Raw genomic sequence first — 24,492 nt, forward strand, 5'->3', positions numbered from 1 at the left:
CACTAGACCATTAATATGCAAAATGCTACTTTTTTTATTATAAACAGTCTACGACAACACTCGCTACAAACTACATCACATATTAAATGAAAAGATTTCATAGCAACTAATACCTGTTGTATGGTACGATTACAAGGGTAAAATGAGCCAAGTGAACGGTGCTTAGAGCGGTAACAGCGAAATACCAGGTACTTACAATTCATCTTGTTATTGCATTTTTCAATAAAACAGACTTGCCGCCGTTGAAAACGGTGCAACTTAGCTTATAGTGAGTCTTTTCAATCCAACAATTTGGTTGTTAATTCGCGTCAAGAGTCTCTTTTGATGCTCATGGCAACACACAACTCCTCCATAGACTGGAAACAAGTGTAACAAGCATTGTATATTGAGATGTGAAATTTTCATCAGGCAGTCTCGGCCTCAGTCTCCATAGCTTCAGATACGGGCTCGGTCGACTCGTCTTCATGGAACATGAATTCTGTTTGGTATTCTTTAAGAAACTGGGTCGAGCGAGCCTCGTCCAGAAACAGCGAATACACCCGTTTAATATCATCCACATTAACTTCCGTTCCCTTGGAGAAAATCGGAAGACACGGTTAGTACACATATGTCACTCTCAATGCAATTTGCTTAGGTTCTAGTATTTCACTATTTTTCGTTTCACAGCCTCCTCTTCCGTATCTTGTGACACAAATATTTTATGAATATCTTTACAGCTGATAAAAGGTGACTGCAATGGTATTAGTACCTAACTTCGCATCACAGTTTACCTTTCGTTTCCGGCAAACTAGACTGGAAGCAGTGATTAGCTGAATGGAGTATCTTAGTGAAGTCTCCTGAGCAATTTTTGTCAACAGAAATATAGCATCTTCGGACATCTCAACGTCTTCCTCCTCACATCTGTAACACAACAGATTGAATAAACACTACAAAGTAAAACATTTTTGCTTCCTACTTAGCAGCCTATACTAACAAAAAACAGTGAAACATGTAGTTAAATAATTTCCGCTTCCAATCGTTGTCAAAATGACAAGGAGCCATCCTCGGAACATGTCGCTCCCTTTGTGACGTCATGATCTGCACCTGTGGGTTCGAGATCCTTTAAGCAATTTGACCATATTCAGTCCCATTTTAATAAAACAGAATCACATTTATCCTACAAACAAAGCCTTGATTAGATCAAACTAATAATTTTGCACGTAGGCAAGAGAAAAGTAAATGTTTCTTGCCCACTTTACCTTATGGTAAGAATTTGTCTCAGATCCTTCTCTTGGTAAGGTGATGTAGAGATAATCAACAGCCGATCTAGCAGATCCAGAGGTATTCCATGAGGACTCTTGTAATTGGTACCACGGATTCTACAAGAAAAAAGAGTCTTGTAGTAGTACATCGTTTTCAAGAAGCACTTACAAGTTAAATGTCGTTTTTTATTATACTTGATTGAAGCGTATTGTGAGCTTAAGATGAAATGGCAATTCAGGTGGTTGCATACAGTATTACTGTATGACAGTTTTCTTACAAGAGCATCGTTTGCAATTGTATTTAGTGGTGTTTGTCGAGACACACTTTCTAGTTACCAGGGTTGTTTGTTGGTCCTACACACACAGGAGCCCAGGGAGCAGGATAGTGCTAGTTTAACGCTTTCTTACTTAGTGATTCCTCTGTTTGTAGCCATGATAAGAACTGGTGCCATGTCGTTTTCCAAAGCTCGGTTTAAAAAAGAGAAACACTCAATATCAAGCATGTGAACTTCATCGATAAACAGGACCTGGAGGACAAAAGTACACGACATTACGTTATGTTAATAAGCTTCTTGTGTACAAAAGTGTTATATCCAAAAGTTCCTTTTTCTCGTTGTTAATCCTGATTATAACTTATCAATGAACAAACAAACCCAACAAACAAACAATCAATAAAAAAATTAATCATCTTACCCCTGGTACTATATCAGCTTTTCCCTCTTCCCTCCATTCTGCCACTTTAGCATTGATCTGTTCTCGTACTTCTCCCTTGATTTCACCAGTGTCACCTTAACATAGTAAAACAAGTGCTTAGATAAGATTTTTCTGATAATTCATTGACACTGGTGAATGAAATTGTAGTTGTAACAAGATGTGTTACAAGCAAACTAACAGATATCATCCAAGGAAGTTGTTCTCTCCTTTACAATTTTTGAAATAATTTTAAAAGAAAAGACGTGTGCTCCAAGCATTGTTTTCTTAATAGATGCCTCTTCAATTAAATTCACTGTATATAAGGAACTTTACAATGTCACAAATTTTTATATAATCCTAATTATAATTTTCTTATCAACACATTGTAAGTTACACGTTTGTTGTTGCTGATTTTATTAAAGACTGATTTAAATTCATTCTGTACTGCATGCAGATGACAAACAAACTGACTGCAGTGTTTGTACTTATGAACAGCATATCACTGATCCAGATGTACCTGAGAAGAGAGCCAAGAACCCCTGTGTTCTGCTGTTGATGACATCAATTTCATGGAGAGTGACGGTATGAACAACCTCTTTTCTTTTCTGTATCTCTCCTTCAGGACACTGGACGAACTTGGTCTAGGATGAAAAAAATAATCTACATGTAAACTTTACAGTAGGTACTTGTCCACAATGGACAAGTTAACTCAGGCTGATATTCAAAGCTTTGAAAGAGTTGATCTGTTGTTCAGTAAAATTTTAGAAACTATGATTGTTTCTGGGAGGTTTATCTTAATGAAAAAGTCTACAAACAAGACTGACCTCTGAAGCAGCCATTGCTTATCATAAAGTAATTAGGAAATACAGTGTTACTCTTCCTGGACTGGACACTAGTAAAGAGCCCACCACAGTTTATCCAGCAAATTCCATCAGTTTCCCCAAGTAATTGAGTAGAACCTATTGAATTTTACACTCCTAGATGGAGAAGCTCTGTGAGAGGTACATATGCATGTTTTGCCCAAGAACACGACACAATGATCAGAAGTAGAACCCAGAGTTCTTCATCAGGGGTGCAGTGTCCTGATCGGTTGGCCAGGTTATCTTGAATTCGGCAAATTAACCCAAACAATAAAGAATAAAGAGTAAAAGAAAATAAACCTGTGGCCCCATGGCATCATAATCTCTGGCTCTGTTAAATGAGCGTCCAAGCTTGGAGACTTTTCCTGTTGCTTTGTCAATTGTTATTATGTCCCTAAAACATAAATATTGATGAAAAATGCAAGTTAAAATCATGTAGAGCATATGCTATAAAGCTCTGATGGGAATTTGGGACTGAATTATACTCAAAACTTACATTCTGTGATGATGACAGTTGACTGCTAGTACTAAATTTATACATATACCGTAGTTATCAAAATTCTTACCCTGCCTGCACTTTTTCCTTTGTCAAAGATTCTATCATTTTTGTTCCAAGATCATAAACGGTTTCCATCTCTGTTGTTTTTAAAGTCAGTTTGCCAACTTTGGCTCCCTAGAAAGGATAAAACAAACAAAATAGTACATAAATAAATTTGAAAATTATTCTTTTTAGGCTGATCTCAATCAAATGAAATAAAAAGATGGTTTCCAGACTTACAGGAAAAAGCTTCAATTAAAGGAATTTCAAACTAGTGTTACCATGCTAACCCATTATAAGAAAAAACAACTTGATTAACAATAACAAGACTATTGTTCAATACCATTTTAAATGATATTAGAAAAAGTGGGAGTATCCACCTATAAAATAATTGGTTCTTAAAAAAAAAAAAAAAAAAAAACTTGAAGTTGAAGAAAAATAATTCAACAACTTACTGTTCCACTGGCAGGCCTGTCAATTTGTATTTCTACAACTTCACCTTCTATTATTTCAGTTTCCTCTCTGAGAAAAGACAGAGCATCAAATGAGAAATTAAGTCAACATTAAAGCAACTACTGTGAAAGTTAAAAAAAATGGCACAACTAATACTTTTTGTACCCAAATCTCAAACTCGAATCCAACCCAAGATTTCAAACACCGAGGAAACCACCTCAAAACAAAAACCTAACCAGGAACACAAGAATACTTCCCATAAGAGAAAAATCAATAAAGAGATGAAAAAGAAAAAAATCCCACAGAGATATGATCTACAGGGAAAATTTCAAGATACAGTAGGTTTTATAACTCACTTGATTCTAACTCCAATTGACCTTCTGAAAGCCTGTGTGAGGGCCTCTGTCTTTCCCATTTCTAAAGAATAGATTTCACTTCCAGCTATAGCTGTAAAGGGAGTGTCAGGGCCAAGAGACTGTGCCATTCCTAGAGAGAAAGATGATTAATCAGAGAGTCATTGATTATTTACACTTGTATTTCAAGTTACTTTATAATAAAAATAAACGCATCTTGACAAATGGTCAGTGACATGCATACCACAAAGTTTATCTCAACATGTTGTTAAGTACAAAGCAATTTCCAGACCCATGTATGCAACACAGGATTCATAGTTACCTATTATTTCAGTATTTTCAATGCAATGAGGCAGGGACAATTGTAACAACAGTATGTTTTCTCTACCTGAACAAGTGACTTATAACTGAAGCTACTGTAAATCCTCTAAGCCCCCCTCCCCCCAGGCTTATATATTGGGGGAGGTGACTTATTAGGGAGGAGGGCTTATTAGAGGGGGGGAGGGGCTTATTCATTTAGCCTGATGTTCACTACCAGGATACAATAGGATATGATGTACTGTACTTTTTCAAAAATTGTTCTCATTTTACATTTTTTCATTTACCAAATTGGCAGAGTCAAAATCCTCAGTAAAGTCTGATGAGTTGAATGATTTGTCAAAATCACCTTGTAAATCAGTAAAGCAGAAACACAACAAAACAGCAAACTTAAGTCAAATGAACTAATATTACAGTACTTGAATAAATTTATTGTGCTTACTGACATGGAGTGTTATTTTGAATTTTTGTTATTTGAGGGAGAGGGGTGGGGGGCTCAATAGAGGGAGGGCTCATAATAATAATAATAATAATAATAATAAGACTTTATTTATTGAGGATAGCACGTGATAGTGCACAAACACTAATAAACTTGTGGTCCTCTTAATTACAATAAATATATAAATGCAAATACAATAGAATCATTAATATATTAAAAAAAAAAAAAAAAAAAAAAAAAAAAAAAAAAAAGAATAAGCCCCCCTCTTCTTTAGAGGGGGGCTTATTAGAGGGGGGTGGATTATAAGGGGGGGAGGGCTTAATAGAGGATTTACAGTAAACCACGAAACAGGAAGAAATTCAAAAGAGAACCTGTTTATTCACAGGGCACATTACCCATAGCAATAGCTGTTTTTCCTGTACCAGGCTGTCCAGCAATCAAAACAGCTCTTCCTGCAATTTTGCCCTCCTAAAATTAGGGATTGAAGTTAATCTGTTACGATCAATGAAAACTAAGTGAATGGAGAATGCATAGTGACTTGGTAACTAAGATAGATAGTTTATTTATCCACATAATGCTTAGGAGCCGAGCATTTGGTATGCTCATTTACAATGCGCGTGGGTAATTACAGAATACTGAAAATAATGAAAATTACTTATTAAGTATAAAAGACTATAAATAATCATGTGCAGTGCACAATAACAAATTTTTATTGTGGTGGTCTGTTGTTTACAATGAGACTTCCATTCTGTCGAGATATTTCATGTGTTATTTCAGGTGTTATCCAGGGCAGTTCGTCCGATCTTATTTGTTTCTTTTGCAAAGGGGCGTGCAACTCAAGTACATCATTATAAAGTTTCAACCAGTGTTCCCAGATGCTACTAATATCTTCATAGAGATAGGCAGTATGCCAAGGAATGTTTTGTAAAGCTGCAATAAAGTCCTTTTCTTTGAAATGTTTGAAGCTACGATATTCAATAATGCAAGGTTTAGGTCTCGGTAATTTGCATTTTCTGATAGTGTAAATGAGATTGTGATCACTAATCCCAAGTTGGGATTAGAGAAAGGGTACCACTTGTAGCAAATTAGAGAAAGGGATTAGAGAAAGGGTACTTGTAGCAAAGCGTTCCACGTGACTGGATAGAATGACATCAATTAAAGTTTTGTATTTTTCAGTCACTTGAATTGGCTCCATAATTAGGTTAACAAAAGCGGACAAAGGTCTTTTATTCAGATCCTTCTCTCTTTCACTGATCCAGGATTTCTGTTCTGTAATCATGCATTCAATCAGTTTGGAAATAGTGAATAATTTTAAAATTTCAGTCATCCACATGTATAAATTTATCTAGTATCTATTCATTATCACATTATTTACAGTATTTCCATTAGAAACCAAGAGAAAACTTGTTCAAGCAGCCCATGATTCAAACTGAGAGACAAAGAAAGTAACACGAGAATAAAATACAATGTATCTTTACCACAGCCCAGTACCTTAATCATTTCTAAAATAACACCAGCTGCTCTTCTGGCAGCAACTTGACCAACCATTCCTTGAGAAACCTATAAAAGAGGAGCAAAATATCTCATGATCCAGAAGAACAAAAAGTATATATCTAACATAGTGATGAGACAAAATAATTCCTCCTTTTTTCCATTCAGTGCAAAGTATGTATGAGGACTGTAAGCCTTTGCATTTGATCCAAGTTAACACATTTTAACTGTAGGTAACAATCCTTCAACTCCTGAGATCTGATATGGAATTCTCTCATCTGGCAGTTGCAACTTTCCTTACATAGTAGTTAACAGGAGTGATTGGTCAATTATGGGTAAATGACAAGAGACTTTGACCACTAGAACTTCCTTTTATTTTACCCAGGCAAAGACATACATACATACATATGTTAATTGACCACTCCCCATGGGGGCTTTTCAGGGCCAATTCCCACCCAGCAACCACCCCAGGGGAGGACATCCATCACACAGTAATCTCATGCATAGGAAATTAATGTCCCCTACCCCTACCCTGCAGGACACGGGACCTCCATTTATTCGTCCCTATCCGAGAAGACTAGAGTATCTAACCATTTCTTGATATAGAAAGGTAGCATATTCTTCTCACTTGTTTTAAGACCTTTGAGTGTTGGTCCGGCCAGGGCTCGAACCCTCAACCTCCCACACAACAGTCCAGCGCTCTATCCATTGAGCTAACTGGGAGACAAGAGTAAAGCCTGCTAAACTTGCCAAAGAACTTGAGAAGTAACTCAGATATTTTATGATATAAAGTTCAAGTTAATATTAGATATGTACCTGTCTTGCTTCCAGTGTATCATCTAAGCCAAGACCACGAATATGGGAATGGGCACCTAAATTGCACCAAAAAAGAAACAATGAAATTAAGCATCTTATTATTAACTTGTTCAGAAATATCCATTGAAACAAAACCCTTAAAAAGTGTGAAACAATATTTGTGTGTCCTTGTAATAAACAGAGGGTTAAATATAATCATTGTTACAAATGGATTTGGAGTGGATCAGCACATTAACAGGACTGAGTTTCTTACTGATGCTTGTTGTTTAAAGTTCTTCACATCACTTCACTCAAATCAGCACACTAGTTATCCCACAGGTGGGATTTTCAGACATTAACTTTCACTATGTACACAGCCTTATCAAAAAGTTGAATGATTTTATTTACGTTACTTCTAAAATGTGATGGTTGAGCAGTTATTTTAACATTTATTTGACAAATTTAGTAATGAATGGAGAGTATGGGCAGGGGTTTCATTAAGGGCCGGTCACCGGCCAAACTGACTGGTTGTAAGGACCGATTTGCCCACCTGGTTTAACAATCTGGAGGAAGGTTTATCTTATAAAGAAGTTTAGTTCAAAAATCTTTGCCCGCCTGTGAAAACCAGTTGCCCTCCTGCTGAAAAATTAATGAAACCCCTGCATGGGTGTATTTCATACCTGCAATGCATGAATTTTTTTATTTCGTTATATCACAACTAACCTATTCTTTCAATCCTAGTGATATCTCTCACTTCTTGAACTTTCTGTGCTGCAGCCTGCAAGATGGTAACAAAAAAAAGGCACAAATAAACTCATGACGTAGAACTGACCACAACTAACGGGCATCTGTAGATGTACAGACTTTGCAGGATATCATCACTTCAACAGTGTTTCATCTCTGCCTTCGACAAAAACAATTGCTGCACGACTGAAGTTGCAGTTTTATTACTTTCAGTATGCACATCTTTATTTTAGGAACATTAATAATAATAATAATACAGCATTTGTAGTGCGCAAATTCCATGTGGATATGCTCAAATGCGCATTACAACATATCACTATTTAAATAGTTTAAAACTAAGAGAACAATAATAAATAGGTTAGGATCACAATATATAGAATAATTAACATATACGATAAAATAAGTAAATATTAGGCAGGCTATGAAAACGCAGCACTAAACAAATGTGTCTTAAGTTTAGACTTGACGCCAGCAACAGTGTTTTCAGACCTAATTTCCAGAGGAAGCGCGTTCCAAAGTTACGGCGCAGCATTTGTGAAGGAGCGATCACCAGTAGTTACTTTCGACAACTTTTTAGGATAACTAAGGAGGAGGTTATCACGAGAACTCCTAAGATTATACCGCGAGGGTGACTTAATGGAAATTAAAGAGGCTAGATATGTAGGTGCCAAACCTTTAAGAACCTTAAAGGTAATTAAAAGAATTTTATAAACAATTCGAAATTTAACTGGTAGCCAGTGTAAATAAAAAAGTATTAGGTGTAATATGGCAGTATCTACTCTGCTGAAAAACCAGTCTAGCTTATTTAAACGATAGTCTTTGAAACAACATTCTTTGAAAAAGACAACAAAAGTTAAAACCAAAACAAGGAAAGATCTGATTGACATTACAGTGCACACCGACAAACTCATGCTTGAACATAGTAACGCTGAAGTGTTTTTAGCTTTCTAGAGTAAACAAACTAATCACCAATAACATTTAAAGCACGTTCGGCTCGAATTAGCGACGATCATAGTTATTTTTTATGGAAAAATACGATTTTATCTAGTTAAAGAAAGATAATTCCTATCTGCACATGGTAACTTACCGCCGCCATTTTGAACGCTTGCAGATGTCGTCTAGTACCCAGTTTACTTGAGGCAAAACCCAGCCGGAGAATTTCCGGATCATCTTCGGATAATATTCGTGGGAAAACTTCGTCTTTTTTCCGATCTCACAATTAATGGAGTGTCCAAGCTTATCTTCGTAAGAGTTTAATATTTTTGTTTTTGTCCAAAGGAATGACAACTCTTAACTTTGATGAAGATGAAGCGAACTTGGAGAACTATGCAGCGGTAAGTTGTTGTGGAAAAGTTTAGATACTTCCACTTACCCAATGTGGCATTGATACACGGACATTCACTGGCCACCAATATGGCTCCTATATCGTTCACGAATGAAATGCCCTAACCAACATGTGACGAACGAGTTGTGTCTTCGACGAGTTCAGGGTGAATTTGGAAACAAACCTGCTTTTATTTTTTTGATTTTGTTCACTGTGCAATTCAAAACCAGCTTGATTGGGACAAGACCTTAGCTTTGATATTGATTAACTTAATTACCACCTTTACCGGGTAAGTTTCTGGCTCTGATCTGAGAGGATTTTAATTAAGGGACTCAAACTAAAGGGTTCAGATTTCAGAAAAATTGTTGTAAAGCTCCGTTAATGCTCAAAAGGGGCGCTAATATAAATTCTGAAAGAACATTGTAGGATGCTCTTCAAAGACTGACTCCGTGCTAAAAGTGACTGCTAAAATGATTTTCATCTGAATTTCTCTCCCCATCCTCTACCCATGGAAATTTTTATTATAAGCACCTTTGAAATTTGCATGGAAGGGGTTCAAGATTTCGCTGGTTTCTTATAATAATAATCATCTTTATTGAGGAAACTTTTTCATAACAGATATGGTTTTCAAAAAGGACCTCGAAACTAGATATATATAGTAGAAACAAGAAAGCAATAAAATTGCAAAGGGATTAAAAGGATACAAAAAATGCATAAAGTAAAATGACATGCTCTGGCCACATGCATGTCATTTTTATAAAGAAAAGATCCTGACAGGCACAGTGCCACAGGTTGTGATGTCTTGGTGCAGGCAGTCTTGAAATGGATTTTTTTTTTGGCAACAAACCCAACCCTACCCTGTCATTTTTAGGGGAGGTGGTTCCTAAGACTTCTCCGTTTTCTTCTCTACAATTTAAAGCCTCAAGAAGAAGCAGGTGTTGTGAATGATTCAGGTGTTTATCATGTAACACTATCAGATCCCCCAAGTTCTGCAAGCAATGGTCAACCATACACCGTTATAACTGGGCACCCATCGACAGGTACGTGCTTAGTGTCAGGGCTTGGGTTAAATATACATGTATTTAACAGACTGCAGATTTCACTCGTAATGTAGTGGCTTTCTCCAATTATTACAGTGGAACGACTCCTCACAGGCCTCATGAAACAAACTCAAGAAAATTCAGTTCTTCTACAGCAAGCATTAGCTGAGTTGCATGAACTGAAACAACAAGTGCAAAACCAAAAGAAATTTCCTTTTACTGTCAAGACATGTGGATTTGAGGTATTGTATTTCGGCATGTTAGATTTCATATAACTCCATATATACCTGGTTTGTATATGTTAGATCCTAGTTTGAACATTGATTTTGGTAGCTCATCAAGATCTTAACATAGAATTTCTAACATCATTATTACCACCTTCATAATTATTGTATCATTATCATTGTCATCAAGGTTTGTATTGTTATAATTATAATTACTAATTGTTAATATTAATACTACTGTTACTATTTTATCATTCTTTTATCATCTTTATTATCTGATATTTCTGTGATACTGTCTTTGTGTGAATAATACCTTTTAGTATACTGACAAATCAATGAATCCTTTGTGTTCTCCCCCGTAATGTGTTTTTGGATAGAGAGAACTAGTGTTAAAAGCAAAAGAAACATTTGTTACATATGGTCCATGGCTTGTCAATGGTTCTTTGGACAAATTAAAGGTAAGTACACATAAATTGATGTTGAAGTTAATGGCCAAAATATAAATGTTATCAATAGCCCATTAGAAACTCATGTACTCAGTTGCTAAGCCTTTGACCAGGATAATTAAAGAAGAAACCAGTTGGTATGATAACAGAATTTATTAAAAACTGGATCATTGGATAATGCGATTCAAGACTTTTTATTGGTTTAGCCATGATAATAATAATAATAATAATGATAATAATAATAATAATAATAATAATAATAATTTAATATTTATATTGCGCAAATTAACATGTGGATATGATCAAATGCTCATCACAACACTTTTCGGGGGACTTTGGTCGGACTGCATCAGCAGTTTACAAACAATCGAAGGAAACTTATTTGAAGATGCCCCCTCCCCCCCCCCCCCAATTCCCAGTAAACAGGCCAGACCACATCACAGTAATCTCGTGAGTGGGTTCTTTAACGTCCCCTGCCTAACCAAATTAACTAATTAATAGATGCAGGAGCCATTATGGTATATGAGCCAATATACCATAATCTGATATCTGTACATTGTAACATCCTGTTTCTTCCTACAAAATAAAGTCGAGAAGATTTGCCCAATATCTTGGGGGCCTTTTTTTTATTAAAACAATTATTCCACTCGCGCTTGTGAGATATGAGATGATTATAGCCAACGAGGCGCGTAGCGCCTCGTTGGCTATCTATCATCTCATATCCAACGCGCGCTTGTGGAATAATTGTTAAATATTAAATATGAGAACCAGTCACTTTTTAGAACTTGATATGTTCACCATCTCCCATACAATCGTGTATCCAACAACCTTGAATTGGGGAGGAATTATAGTCTTTTTCTTCCTTATGACAATGTTCCATATGTTGGTATGTTTAATTTGTGAGGCATAGCCGTTACTCTTAGTTCTCTTTTTGAGATGTACCTCCTTGTTTCAGGAAAAAATTGAGGTTCTGTTGGGAGGAGCTGATAGAGTTGATGCCCACCATGTGGCCAGTTGTGTATCATATTGCAAAGAAAAATATACATTATGGAGAGCAGACATAAGGAAGAAGGTGAGACTAGAACCTTTCCTTCAAGCATTTTTATAACACATGTAGATAATCGTGTGCTGATCATTCACTATTTGAATTTTGAAATTCAAATTATCAGCCGCTGTAAACTGACTTTTTGTCATGACACTTTTACTTAACAGGTTCTCAACAGAAAATTGAATCATCTGAAAATAGCTGAATTCACAAATAAATTGTATGCCCCCTTCAAAACCAAGGAGGAAGAGATGAAAAATGCAACAAAGACTGCCATACTGCTGGTAATATTAACTTTTTCTTGTTGTTTGCTACATGGAATGTAGTTGTTTTTATTTTTAAATTATACTGCACTGGCATTTCAGCCAATGTATGATTGACCTACACACCTAACCTGAGTATACAGCTTTAACTTAAGGTTACTATATTACAATGTTTTGCACTGTTATATATTTGGACACCAATTAAAATCTCCAAGATTTATGCTGCAATCTTAAAAATATTAGCTTTATTTTTGGCACATCAGTAGCTGGTGGCCAAAAATCTTGAATTGTGGGACTGGTGTTCAAAATGGCAGTTGAAAATAGATTCTTGCCTGTATCTACAATTCAGTATTGTAGTGCAACATATTAAATGGACTGCTGTTGAAATTCTATTCTATTTTTCCTTAAATTTTTTTCTCCCTACACAGCGCAAGTTTGCAAGTGAGACTGGTTACTTTGATGAAACATCAAAATCAGACTTTTGGGACAAGTTTGTTAACTTTGCCAATGAATGGAACAAAAACAAAATTTCAAACAAATGGACGACACTGCAGGCTGAAGATGAATCAAAATACACAGAAACAATGGAAACATCTCATTAACAATTAAGGAAAATTAAATATGACTTTGCTTTTAAATGCATAACCTATACTGACAGTTTGTAAACTCTGGTTTAGCATTTCATTTTAATTACAATGTTCTATTTTAACTATGTAAAAAGTGAGTAATCTTTTCAGCTTCACAGCTGACAGGTCTGATAAGAAAAGCTCTATAATGTTCCCATGAAGGAATAAGTTTAAAGCAGTGTATATTTCAAAATCATATTTCAGTCTTTTTTCACTATCATACAATAACTAAGAAATAATTAAATATATCATGCAAAAAAAGTCACACTATATAAGCAAATTGTTTAACTTTGGATATAATCTTGGGAGTAAGTGGATAGTAAAAATTTGGGTCAAAAATGACATTCTGTTTTCAGGCAGTATACCTGACCAATTAAAGTACTTTTCAGACTTGCACATATTTTACACGAATTTCTGTACAATCAGTACATGGTCTACAATATGCTTTAGATGTAAAAAAGATTTTTTCTGTGAACTTCCTGCGTGATTTCTTCCCTCAGAGAAAAAAAGTTGTCGAGAAGAAACAAATTCTTTTTCTTGCAACACTCTGTGTTTTAATTTTTCCAGCAGTTGGTCCATATTCTATTTTTCAGTTTTACCTAGCATAAACACCTTCTTTGCTACATACAGCGTGCCAGTAATTGTTGGTCACCTTATTTCTGTGAAGTACATTACTCCTTCAGATGGATTTCCTACAGAATTTTATTTGTTATTGACTAGTTTGATATACAATGGGGTTTTTAATCTGCTGTATGTGTAGAAAGTAGTTCATAGAAAAAAGAAAGTCATTTTGAGACATTGTACTTGAAATCTCTGCTAAATATGTAGTGAAGTGTCATCCCCATCATGTTTCAGTGTGCTTGTCAGAAGAAACCAGGTGTACAAGTAAGCAACAGCACTTAACCAATCCATTTATTTTTGAAGATAGTATAAATAATTATAATTATAGATCAATTGTTTTATGATGAAAACTTGATAAAAACATTCATCAACCTCTTATGTGCATGTTGCTTCCATAGAAATCTCCATTTCCTCTAGCCAAGCACAAGAAACATGAGCTATAGGGAATTTTCACATAAGCATGTGGAAAAAGTGAGCAAAGTAATTAGAGATCAATTGCCACTTCCACTTGGCTGGCTAAAAAGACATTGAAACAACAGTGGGGCACACCCAAGAACTTTCAAACATCCCACTGAATTGAGTGATGAATCAAAAAAAGCTTTCTTTGTTCTTAACATCTGTCACAGCTGTAATACGGGTGCAGGTACCCCTGGCATTTTGTGAATTTCACTATCATTTTCAAATTGTGACAAGTCCCTCAGACTTGCCCACCACTTGTATAGGAAGTGATCAGTGATCATTTTGAACCAAGGGGTCACTAAAATGTTAGAATCTTCAGCTGCTTTCTGCAGTAGTTCTTTCAATTCAATCTCTGAAACGTACCAACAGCGTTTGACTTCATTGGCATTTGGCTCTAGGTTAACATCCTTCTGCACAAAAAATACATAGTCTATTTCATGTTCTCCCCATATTTTATCTGATCCTGCTCTGTAGTGAATCCTGGTGAGAAACCTGAGATCCTCTAAGGAGATCTGGTTATCTACAAAAAATTACAGCAAGACTCCAGCTTTAAAAAGTGAATGAAATAACCAAAATGGTGCAAGTGTGGTAAAATGTAGCCTCCTGATTCAAAGGTCCTGGTTAAAGTCTTGTATGGATATTGGTGTTGTGTCCTCTCTACCCACTTGGGTATGAATGAGTATAAGGTAACTGCCAAATGCAGTGGTGGGGGGACAGAAGGGAGGGTGTTACCTGCCACAGGTGGAAGTATTATTTCTATACTGATTAATGTAGTTGCTTTGATGCTATGCAACCAGGAAAAGCTTTACCTGGGTGAGCCACTAGGGTAACAAACTGACGTCTCTTCCTTCGCTCAAAAATGAAGAGAAAATTAAAACAAAGATAAACTGATGATGAACATCCCTTATTTCACGCCATGAAAAATAATTAAATGTGCTTTTACTGGCACTGAGAACTAATCATGACCAGTTGAAGAACACTCCTGGGTTTTTGTTGTCCATGGTAACAGGACCTTCGGTCTCCTTCTCTGCCGAGCCCAAGCTCAAGAATGAAAAAAAAGCCGGTGCCGTCTAACATACCTGGAATTCCAAGCTCGTAAGAAAGCCTCCGCTTTGCAGCTACTTTCACTCCGACATTACCATGTTCCACTAACTCAGAATCCTCGTATAATGGATGACTACAACATGTGTTGGTGATGCAACCAGGAAACGTGATTTTCACGTCCGATCTCTGTTGTAACAACAATTGTCCCTTTGTATTAAAAAGAAAAACACTGAAGGCTCGATGAAGCATTCCGTATTGTAGGATATTTCTCTTTAGGTGGCATTCTTTCTTCGTTTCAGTGCCTTTAACGCAATCATTCTCGTCGACCAAGATAAGTCGCTCATTTAAAAGTTTCTCTTGGGTTTCATCTATTTTCGACAGCTGCAATATTCGTGAGGTAGTGTGTAAATTCTTCAATCCTGAAAACCGAAGATGTTTCAAAGCAGTAACAGTAGTTCGTATCAATTGTTTCATGTTCCACACGTTAAATTTTTGTCCAAATTTTCGAGAAGAGTTATACATTGCACGACATGTTTGCTCTCGTCGAAGGAACAATGCGTGGTCACTCAGCTCATGTTTAAAATTGCTCCTTAGCGGGGCTCTGAGAGAAGCCAATTAAAATCTTTTTAAAAGTTAAAAGGTTATAGACGCTAGCCATATTTTAGTATGTTATTATGGCCAAAAAAGGAATAAAACTTATCTCAGTTTAATCGTGCTTGATAATAAACTTTATAAATAGGCGTTCTACTCCTTAAGGAATTAAATGCGAAATATCCCACCCCTCTCGTGGCTATTCGATATCCGATTTGTATGCAAGATGGCGGCCGGGTTGGCTAAAGATGTCTTTCCTCCGCTAGCTTTGCTGCTCAAGGTGAGAAAAGTTGCCGATAAATACGTTCAAAGAGACAATGAAATAAATGTTTTTGCAGGTCTGACAGCCTTTTTTACATCGACAGGAGCCTGATTGAGCAAGATCAAATTGTGTTACTACACTCACGTTGACTGAGTGCGGAACAACTCAGAACTGACAGAGTAGTTTTCCTAAAATATAAGCCTTATATGACTATACGATTGTGTTAGAATTTTAAGGGTAGGGAAATCTTGGCTTTTGTTAGTTAAGTCCCTTATGCATGCCACTCTCTATTAATAAAAAGTGGCAGGTCGATGGTTATATCATTGGACGAAATTAGTTTGGTTTTCGCAGTATCCGTGCTCCAGGATAAAAGAACAGTAGCTTTAAAAATCAGCGCTTCCAGAGAGAGTTTTCTTCCAAGAAATACAGCGAACAAGACGGAGGGAAATGAGATATTTCAAATTTGATCAATATCAGGAAGCCCTACTTGTTTTCCAGAGAACGTTCCCTGCCTCGACTTTATGGTTCATTCTATTCTATGATCCATTCTAGGCTCAGTCTAAAGAATTCGTTCGCACCCTTTTCCACGAGGCTTTTAGGTACAGAGCTGATGCAGGTTAGTGCGCCCATAAGGGTTTTTTTCTTTTTCAATACATTATTTACTTTAAGTTGCAAAATTTTCTTGAAGGTTTATAGCAGATGAGTAGCGCTGACAGGCAAAGTTTCTTTCTGGCAGATCATTTTTCATCTTCCCAAGCTGTTGGCAAGAGGAAGCATCATTAATCATCTCATGCCATGTTCCAAACTTACTATTGCATCTTTCTCATTCTACCAATGTGTAGAAAAATTTTTCAACTTAAATTTGATTTTTTAACAGGGTTAAGGAGGTGTACAACCAACACTGGAAAAAGAAATTATTTTTGAACAATGCATGTAGTATGAAATCATAAGGTCAACTGATGGTATAAAATTACAGCCTACGTTAACCTATTTTTTTTAATTAACCCTAAAATTTCAATCCTAGTGATGAAAAATGAGTAGTATCTCCATAGAACTGATAATTTATGGTATCAATCAAGATGAATATGCTGACTTTCAAGAATTATTATTATTTGTTCTTTTCCCTTGCAGTCCCAGTATCTGTTCTCAAAAATGTAGCAGCTTCCTTAGATGCAGGGCTTGATGAAGCAAGACTGGTATGAGAATGAATACCTCACTTGTTTGTTAAGGGCACATTACTACAGACCAAGGTCTAGGTCATGTTGGAGAGCACTAGACTGTTATTTGGGAAATTGAGGGTTCAAGCCCCAGACAAAAACAAACACTCATGGTCCCAAATTAACTGAGGAGAAGCTGCTACTTTTGCTGTGACATCTGCAAGTTGTTAGGCATTGTAGTTTTCTTCATTGAGGACAATAAACTGTAGGCTCCATCTCCTGCATCTTCTCTGTACTGGTTAGCAGTGGATATTAAAGAACCTATGCACTTTTCGCACAGCTGGACTAGGGAACGTAGCTGCGGGTGTTGGGGGCTGGCCTTGTTCTTGTTTATAGAGGCTCCCATTTAAATCAGCTTTAAGACCGAATGGGGCCAGCATGTCTAAATACTGCAAATAAATACATTTGATTGTAATGTTTCTGTTTTAGTTAATGGATAGCCTTGTGACTGTGGTTCATGCAGCATTGTTTGAGTGCCTTACAGACCCAAAAGCAGTATATGACTTGTTTCCAGGTGTGAAAACAATAAAATGTTTTTTTTTCTGCCTAACAATTGTAGGTCTTTGGGTTAATTATTTGAAATCAAATTCTACCTTATGCAAGGAACAGAGAAAAATTTTGGGCCCCAAGAGAGGATCTGAACCTCAGGCTTTGTTGCTTCAGTTGGCAACTTGAGATTTTACATATCAAAACTTGGCTCAAGGGGTTGGGGATGGGGTAGGGTGTATCTTTCGAGCAGCTACTGATTGTGAGATTTGTCAACAACCTTAAAACTTTGTAGCTACTTTTTTTGGTGATAAATCCTCGTAGGATTTTAAGATGATCAGGTAATTGGTTACAACTGTCACCATTATAAACTAAAAGTGCTTTTTGTAATATTTTAGAGAACTTTCACAAGAATCTCAGAGAACTTATTTCCAAGATTATTGCTGAAAATATGTGAGTGTGTAACTTTTTAATTAAGTCTAACTAACTGATACATAGATGACACCATGAGCCCCAAGTTTCTAAGGCGGTGACCTATTGATAAACAACAACGAGATATTCTTTGGGGAAGAACCGTGACGGGTTTCAGGGGAAAGTAAGGAAACATCTTCTCCAGTAAAAACTATTGAGAAAAAATTTTCTAAGCACTATTGACAGAACAAATGATGAAAAAAATTTTTTCAGGTTTATTTTCAATTGATGGGCTTTTCTGCAAAACTTCACCCCAAGTAAACAATCAAACCGCCAGCCAGAAGGAATCTGTTAAATCTTTTCAGTCATGTATTTAAGTTTTTGGTGATTTAGCTGTTTTCATTTGGTAGGCCCCTGTGGAGGACAAATGCCATTAACCAGCAAGGTAGGGTGATTTTAGTACGAACTGTTCAAAGTCCAGTTTTAGTTTGCGTTCATCCAAAATTGGCGTATCTGGCACAATAAAAGACGAGAACTTTTTTCTTCAAACGTGAAACAGTGTTTGTCCAAGACGGAGAATTTTCAAAAGTTTTTCGACAACTTATATTGGAAAAAGAGACTTGCCATTCGCGCTTGCCTCCGCTCGCCTGAAAATGAAAAAAATACAGATATATGACGCCATCTTCTGCAGGCTACACGGAAGACTTCGTTTATATATAACAAGCGAAGTGCTTGTGCGTAAATAGGGTAAGAAAGATAGTGAAATTTTGAGCTTGTTTGTTGTGTTTATTGTTAGTTGGTCAGTTTGTCTTTCAGGCTAAAAATGACGCTTTAGTTTAAGTGGAAGCCCGACCTTCCCCCCCCCCACCCAGTGATTGACACTGACTAACCCACTGTGGTTGTTTTGTGTCGTTGACAGTTTCATTACCAAAACTGATTGACTTTGATTGGAGAGTGGATGTCAAAACGTCTTCGAACGTCATCAGCAGATTGTCCATGCCAACATGTATTATACAGCTACAGGTTTGTTTTAAGACAACTGGGTTTGCCATTCTATGCTTGGAACTAAATTCTTGTTCAGCTTTAAAATTTCTTTGTTTTGTTTGCTTGGGTCGATGTGATTTTTACAGAAGTTCCTGGATATGACTGAGTTTATTCAGAACAGCATTGGCTTGTCTATGTCACAGTGTAAAGAAGGCCTTTTACATACTTGTAAGTCTCGATTTCAAAGAGGGACGCTTCATTAGCAAACCAGGTGTCATTACATTAATCACTTGTCCATTGCTCTCTAGTTCTGTAATTGGTGTTCGGCGAGCCAACCATTAAACCCTTGCCACTAAGAAGTTCCTAGCAACAACAGTCCATTAACACTTGTCATTCGTAAGGGATACATCCACACTTTTGAGTGACCATTCCTGTTTTATTTCAAGGTTCAAGAAAATGCCGTAGAGCAGAATTCCATGCCTTCCGTGCGGCGTCTCAATGTGGAGCTCACCAAGGAGAAACTTGACACCATGTTGGATGGACTAGGGAAAATAAGGGATCAACTCTCCTCGGTTTCGAAGTAAATTTAGATGATAAATGTATAGATAACTGGATTAGTTTTAAAATAAAGAGATGTATTTTACAACAAGCGTTTGTCTCCGGGAATACTCTGTTGTCACCTGTCTTCCCCAGGCGGGGAATGGTACGCTTATGAGACTGAATTCTTCATGGAGGCTTTCACAGTGTTCTAAAGAGTTTTCTCAAGTTATTTTTAAATCACAACCATAAGAAGATCAATACATGGGTAATTCTGCGGTGCGTAGCAGCCGAGCCTACTTTATTTATCTTCAGACTAGTACGTAAAGCAAACCAAACACATTTGTTGATAAAAAAAAGTTTACAAGTTTCTAATTGGCATAATTGTCAGCGATACTAATTTTCCCACAGTATGCAGAGCAATCATTCTCGTTTCCTTGCGAGGCGCAAGATCTTTTTAACGAAGTCATCTTTCCTTCGGATTCCCAACCGCCTTTTCTTCTCTCCATGGAATGCCAGGTCACTTCTCTTAGCCAAGCCTGGTTTCTCAGCTTCGCGCCTCTTTCGTTTTTTGAGATGATCGATTTCTCGATCGTTTTCTAATGCCTGATATAAGTACGCAAACAACATCTCTATTGCATCAACTGCCTCTGAAGAGCTCGAAGAACTTGCTGAAGATGTTGATGTAGGGTTCAGTTCGATACTTAAAGAGCTCGTTGACGTCGATTCACTGTATGGTGAAGATGACGTCATAATCTCCGTGCTTGATACACTAAACGATGACGTGGTTCCCTCGCCCCAGCCCCAATCCCAACTACTGCTGCTGGTGCTCATAGAAGTAGAGGTAGAAAGCGTAGGTGTGGACGTTTCGCTAGACGTACTGGATGACGTTATGGTCGAGCTTGTGGAAAGTGTACTTGTGTCTGTTTCTGTATGGACAACAATATACAATAAAATGTCTAAATCTTAGTTTGCACCACAAAGATCAAAGACAAGCTATTATTTATGTACTGCAGACATAGGTTCCCCTCCATTAACTATGCTCACGCAGATCATAAATTGGCTGCCTTAAATTTCTTCACATCTCTATGAAAATGTGAGCTTAATCAATGACCTGTATATTTCAGGAGTGTGAATTAAGTAAGTAATCGGACATATGAAATAAAGGAAAATTAATCCAAGGACAAAGGCGGAAGTCTTTTAAAAAATATTGGTTATCAAAGCTACTGGAGCTTAGTAATGAAATAACAAGGAATGAGAAACATTGGCGCCCCTTCACAGTTTAATTCTTCCCCAGAAATTTTTTATGTTTCATTGACATTCACCTGTCACATTTCTATTGTTCGGTCAGGCGAGGTCTGTGAGCTCAAGAACATATTATCAAAGATTAAGCGCGCCTACCGCCCAGCCCTCACCTCAAGGGACGCGCGTAAGCCGGTTCGCATGTAGGACTAGAACAAAAACAAGTATATGATGATAGCAAATAAAAGGAATTAGTACTCCTATTTTATCCTAACCGACAGCCACCTTCGCTCTTTGCATACCTTCAAAAGCAGAGCATAGCCAAAAGTTTGTTACCATTATCAGCAGGACAAGCTTCATCTTTTTTCTTCAGCTCTAGATTTGCTGCAGTCGATGACTGAAAGACATAACGAGTTAAGACTTGTAGTCTTTGGAGTTAGCATGAGCGATCTATCTTGTTCTCATCCCTGCCTAATTATAAACTGGTAAGGTAACAGGAGAAAATGATCTGGAAGCTTTCGAAATGGCACGAACATTTCATTGGGTGTCTCCCATATACGTAACAAAATCACATCGAGAGGAAACGAAGACTTTTTTTTGTTAGTCACTACAAATGGCCAAGAGTTAAGAGTCGCAGAAACCTGATTCACATTTTCGAGTAGCCAGCGTTGAGACACGTTAGCTGTGCGGGTAGCATGTTGGGTGACAGGAGATCAGGAGATCTCTTCTCGCTTTCCAACATTTTAGAGGTTATTTATAATTCAACCAAGGATCATCTCCGCTCGCAAATATGATGTCAATTTTTGGGCTCATAAAGGCAATTTTTAACTTGTATAAGATATATGTATGTTATTAACATATTCCATGCAGGGTTTTCTAATGAGCTAAAATCAGCCATGACGTCACTCGGCTTTGCTGCACGGCTACAATGTCCGTTTAGATGCGTTCTCAAAATTTATCTCCCTTCCATCGAAACTTAGAGCGTATTTTTGTCTCATTGATTCATCTAAACAATTCTCAAACCACATGAGACTAACATATCAATCGCGCAATTAAAATTCACTCCACAGATCGACGTGTTTTTGCAAATATGGTGTGCAGTTACGAAAAGTTTCAATTTTTGTAAGCCATACCTTAACGGAGGCGCCGTTTACAAGGATCTGTCTGCATATTAGCAAACGTTTAATTGCGAAGCGGTTCGTAAAATTTGAACAGAAAAGTTCCCGGCTTACAATTTAAAAGACATTTTAGAGAAACGAATCACTCACCTAGTCCGGTTGGTTGACTAAAAAAGGCTTTCTCGCATCGGTGAATTATCGATGTGTATGGCAATTTTTATTGCTGGAGTTGATAGCGGTGAATTCTCGAAGTTTATGGCAATTTTTATCACAAGTGTTGATTGCACGGCACACTGATACGTGCAACACTCCTTACTTTTAACTGCGTATCTACATTCAACTTTTGTCATATCAATTCGTAATTTGAATCATTGCTTGGAAACCTCGACGTGGCGGAAAATATGTGTTGAAAAAATGGTGTTAAAGAAGTTCTGCTGTTGCCACTTTCAATAATGTGCTACCAACAGATCAAACCAACCTACAGAAAAAAAAATGGAACAGTATTTATTGCACCTCAAAGCTTGTTTTAGGCGCATTTAATACGCGTGTATTCTTTTCTCCGTTATTTGTGTGTTAAAAAAATCCTACCAACGGCTTATTTCAATTATCAGATGTTAATTGCTTCGAGTGACATAAGCATGTCACAGTTGATTCCCAGAATAACAGAGTTAATTGATATCGGGGAAACACCAGTCGTTCTATTCGCCAACTGCGAAGAATTTGGCTGTCGACGAAACGCATGAGCGAATTTTCTTCTATTTAATGATTCGCTTACGCTTTGCCCAGCGACGTTTATGCCATGCAATCGTGCGGCGATTTGGCACATCCCTCAGTTTTGTCCTTCATTTGAAAAGGTCATGTGATAAAATAGCAATGACTGATTGGTTGACCTGTTTGTGAATCGCAAGAATGGAAAGTCGCGGAAAGGCACATATCAGATTGGCGAGTGACTGTGAATTAGTTGGCTGATGTCAGACTTGGCAGATCGACAAATATCGGAATCACGGTGTACTTGCATCACTAACCCGTTTGGCGTGCAAAATTGCCAGTCACGTGATTTGCCTCTTTATGCACTAGTTCAACGTTGTTTCAGCCGAGTCAAACGTACTAGTTGTGCGCAATTGTGCTGCCATGCAAACTTCAAACAGACACCTTCATCCTCAATTTCATACAAACACTTGGTACAATTTTAAGCAGTTTTGAAATGATCTATAATCATAAGTACGAAGGAGCAGAGGCATTTAAAACATTGGCTTTTCCTGATACAAAACACTGCTGTTAATAATACTCAAATCGCTTGCGTTTTATCCTTCTTTTATACTTGAACTTTAACCAATAACATTTCAATCATGTGAAACTAACTGACCGACAGAAGCATCCATTGGTTAGCCAAGTCACAGTGTATGAACACGAACACAACAGATTGTTGACAGTCAGAGAGTTACGAAACCAACCTAAACCCCCTTGTTTTAAACTTCCGTCTTTGCCAGGTTTACGATCATTCTCCTCTTCATCTGTTTCCTCTGGAGGGGAGAACGTCTCTGTTTGGCAAGGAACTGGGGAGTGAAAAGGAAACGAGTCTGTCAAATTCGCTTCAGGAAGAATTTATTATTTACAATTTGCAGTCGTTCAGTTTCCGATGCAAAGCTTTGTCATTATCGTAGCAACTGATTGACAGAAACTGCCGTATCAACCACCTGGGGAACAATAGAAGCCTTTTTTAATCGGGTCATGATTTCTGTTATGAGGTCGGCAAAGTCGAATCAGATCACTTACTTTCTAGAACAAACTGGCAGTGCTTTTTTTTCCGGGTGCCGTGCAGCAAGCCACCTTATTCCCCAGCGCTCAAATTGTGGGTACATTCTTGCGCGTTCTTTAACTTGCTGTCTGTATAGAACAAATTTAAAAGTTTGGAGGGTGTTGTACAAATCCTGATGAGACCATGTTCCAAATGCGCAATTCAGTCGCAGATGACAAAGTCGAGATTCTCGATGAAGACAGCCTCGGCATAAGATACCGGCTTCGTAATTGTGGAAAGACTAGAGTGCTAATCACAGCCATCGTAGTGTTATTTTGGTCATCAGCGTCACTGTTGGTGCTATTATCCTTCGATTTAAGTCAAAAGGAACAAAAAGGGCGCCATTTGAAAAACCGTCCTCAGGTTTGTGCAAAAACCATTTTTACGACTCTAACTTGCCTCGTGTTGTTCAGTTAAAAAATATGTTTGGATAATGCTAAGGGGGCGCCGTGCAACTAATGGTGCCGGGTTATCATATAAATCTGACTCATAAGGCCGTATGGTCTCATTATTCATTGCAAACTCTTTTTAGACGTCAACGCTTTTGCAATCGAGTTTGTATAACGAGAGAGTGAGCACAAACGAAATCAGGGTAATCATCAGAATACCCGTCCACATCATTTACATGTGTCGGGAGGCTTTGAAGAATGAAGCATAACACAATAGATGCTATTCTTATTCAATGACATGTAAATGAGTAGCCGGGTATTCTGAAGTTTAGCCTTAACAACCGCCAGAATGGCCTAATAAACCGAATGTAACAAATGCAATCATTTACATTTTGGCGACGTAATTAATATTTACTACCACATTTTGTCACTGACTTAAT

At 37.3% G+C, this 24,492-nt stretch overlaps 5 protein-coding genes across 6 annotated transcripts; 2 read left to right on the forward strand and 3 right to left on the reverse strand.

The window, feature by feature from the left end:
- Nucleotides 1-10: 10 nt before the first annotated feature.
- Nucleotides 11-9,055, reverse strand: LOC111332680 (ruvB-like 2). The gene is made up of 15 exons (XM_022938095.2): nucleotides 9,013-9,055; nucleotides 7,905-7,959; nucleotides 7,203-7,258; nucleotides 6,387-6,455; nucleotides 5,291-5,363; nucleotides 4,142-4,271; nucleotides 3,788-3,854; nucleotides 3,361-3,467; nucleotides 3,095-3,188; nucleotides 2,452-2,575; nucleotides 1,935-2,029; nucleotides 1,650-1,768; nucleotides 1,239-1,358; nucleotides 771-900; nucleotides 11-572 (listed from the first exon to the last, which is right to left on the reverse strand). The coding sequence occupies exons 1-15, from the start codon at nucleotides 9,019-9,021 to the stop codon at nucleotides 405-407; spliced, it is 1,416 nt and encodes a 471-aa protein (XP_022793830.2). The 5' UTR covers nucleotides 9,022-9,055; the 3' UTR covers nucleotides 11-404.
- Nucleotides 9,056-9,072: 17 nt separating this feature from the next.
- Nucleotides 9,073-13,892, forward strand: LOC111332650 (uncharacterized). Its single transcript, XM_022938039.2, has 7 exons — nucleotides 9,073-9,259; nucleotides 10,169-10,289; nucleotides 10,386-10,531; nucleotides 10,891-10,971; nucleotides 11,915-12,031; nucleotides 12,172-12,288; nucleotides 12,696-13,892. The coding sequence occupies exons 1-7, from the start codon at nucleotides 9,206-9,208 to the stop codon at nucleotides 12,867-12,869; spliced, it is 810 nt and encodes a 269-aa protein (XP_022793774.2). The 5' UTR covers nucleotides 9,073-9,205; the 3' UTR covers nucleotides 12,870-13,892.
- Nucleotides 12,935-15,581, reverse strand: LOC111332649 (isopentenyl-diphosphate Delta-isomerase 1). The gene is made up of 2 exons (XM_022938037.2): nucleotides 15,053-15,581; nucleotides 12,935-14,493 (listed from the first exon to the last, which is right to left on the reverse strand). Exons 1-2 carry the CDS (start codon nucleotides 15,537-15,539, stop codon nucleotides 14,135-14,137), a joined length of 846 nt encoding a protein of 281 aa, XP_022793772.1. The 5' UTR covers nucleotides 15,540-15,581; the 3' UTR covers nucleotides 12,935-14,134.
- A 151-nt stretch (nucleotides 15,582-15,732) lies between these two features.
- Nucleotides 15,733-19,618, forward strand: LOC111332651 (COMM domain-containing protein 9). Its single transcript, XM_022938040.2, has 8 exons — nucleotides 15,733-15,888; nucleotides 16,423-16,486; nucleotides 17,002-17,066; nucleotides 17,517-17,601; nucleotides 17,972-18,026; nucleotides 18,395-18,429; nucleotides 18,904-19,007; nucleotides 19,415-19,618. Exons 1-8 carry the CDS (start codon nucleotides 15,781-15,783, stop codon nucleotides 19,550-19,552), a joined length of 654 nt encoding a protein of 217 aa, XP_022793775.2. The 5' UTR covers nucleotides 15,733-15,780; the 3' UTR covers nucleotides 19,553-19,618.
- A 150-nt stretch (nucleotides 19,619-19,768) lies between these two features.
- Nucleotides 19,769-23,459, reverse strand: LOC111332652 (uncharacterized). Of its 2 annotated transcripts, XM_088735207.1 has the most exons (4): nucleotides 22,891-23,132; nucleotides 22,016-22,343; nucleotides 21,050-21,144; nucleotides 19,769-20,434 (listed from the first exon to the last, which is right to left on the reverse strand). In XM_088735207.1, exons 3-4 carry the CDS (start codon nucleotides 21,105-21,107, stop codon nucleotides 19,929-19,931), a joined length of 564 nt encoding a protein of 187 aa, XP_088591333.1. In that variant the 5' UTR covers nucleotides 21,108-21,144; nucleotides 22,016-22,343; nucleotides 22,891-23,132; the 3' UTR covers nucleotides 19,769-19,928. The 2 variants fall into 2 exon arrangements, with proteins under 2 accessions (XP_088591333.1, XP_022793777.1); XM_022938042.2 differs by lacking the exons at nucleotides 22,016-22,343; nucleotides 22,891-23,132 and adding an exon at nucleotides 23,320-23,459.
- Nucleotides 23,460-24,492: the final 1,033 nt, after the last annotated feature.

This window comes from Stylophora pistillata, chromosome 10, assembly GCF_964205215.1.
Source record: "Stylophora pistillata chromosome 10, jaStyPist1.2, whole genome shotgun sequence".
NCBI classification, from domain to species: Eukaryota; Metazoa; Cnidaria; class Anthozoa; order Scleractinia; family Pocilloporidae; genus Stylophora; species Stylophora pistillata.

What these genes read in the sequence shown, in the direction of transcription:
- LOC111332680 (XM_022938095.2), bottom strand. An exon ending in ATACACTGGAAGCAAGACAG is followed by an intron (nt 6,456 to 7,202) that starts GTACATATCTAA and finishes CCTCTTTTATAG; the next exon opens with GTTTCTCAAGGAATGGTTGG. An exon ending in AAGCTGATATAGTACCAGGG is followed by an intron (nt 1,769 to 1,934) that starts GTAAGATGATTA and finishes TTTGTCCTCCAG; the next exon opens with GTCCTGTTTATCGATGAAGT.
- LOC111332650 (XM_022938039.2), top strand. Translation starts at nt 9,206, where the DNA reads ATGACAACTCTTAACTTTGATGAAGATGAAGCGAACTTGGAGAACTAT. An exon ending in TCAAGACATGTGGATTTGAG is followed by an intron (nt 10,532 to 10,890) that starts GTATTGTATTTC and finishes GTTTTTGGATAG; the next exon opens with AGAGAACTAGTGTTAAAAGC. An exon ending in CAAAGACTGCCATACTGCTG is followed by an intron (nt 12,289 to 12,695) that starts GTAATATTAACT and finishes CTCCCTACACAG; the next exon opens with CGCAAGTTTGCAAGTGAGAC.
- LOC111332649 (XM_022938037.2), bottom strand. Translation starts at nt 15,539, where the DNA reads ATGTATAACTCTTCTCGAAAATTTGGACAAAAATTTAACGTGTGGAAC. An exon ending in TTACGAGCTTGGAATTCCAG is followed by an intron (nt 14,494 to 15,052) that starts GTATGTTAGACG and finishes AATTTTTTGTAG; the next exon opens with ATAACCAGATCTCCTTAGAG.
- LOC111332651 (XM_022938040.2), top strand. Translation starts at nt 15,781, where the DNA reads ATGCGAAATATCCCACCCCTCTCGTGGCTATTCGATATCCGATTTGTA. An exon ending in TAGGTACAGAGCTGATGCAG is followed by an intron (nt 16,487 to 17,001) that starts GTTAGTGCGCCC and finishes TTTCCCTTGCAG; the next exon opens with TCCCAGTATCTGTTCTCAAA. An exon ending in GGCTTGATGAAGCAAGACTG is followed by an intron (nt 17,067 to 17,516) that starts GTATGAGAATGA and finishes TTTCTGTTTTAG; the next exon opens with TTAATGGATAGCCTTGTGAC.
- LOC111332652 (XM_022938042.2), bottom strand. Translation starts at nt 21,107, where the DNA reads ATGAAGCTTGTCCTGCTGATAATGGTAACAAACTTTTGGCTATGCTCT. An exon ending in GCTATGCTCTGCTTTTGAAG is followed by an intron (nt 20,435 to 21,049) that starts GTATGCAAAGAG and finishes TTGTCCATACAG; the next exon opens with AAACAGACACAAGTACACTT.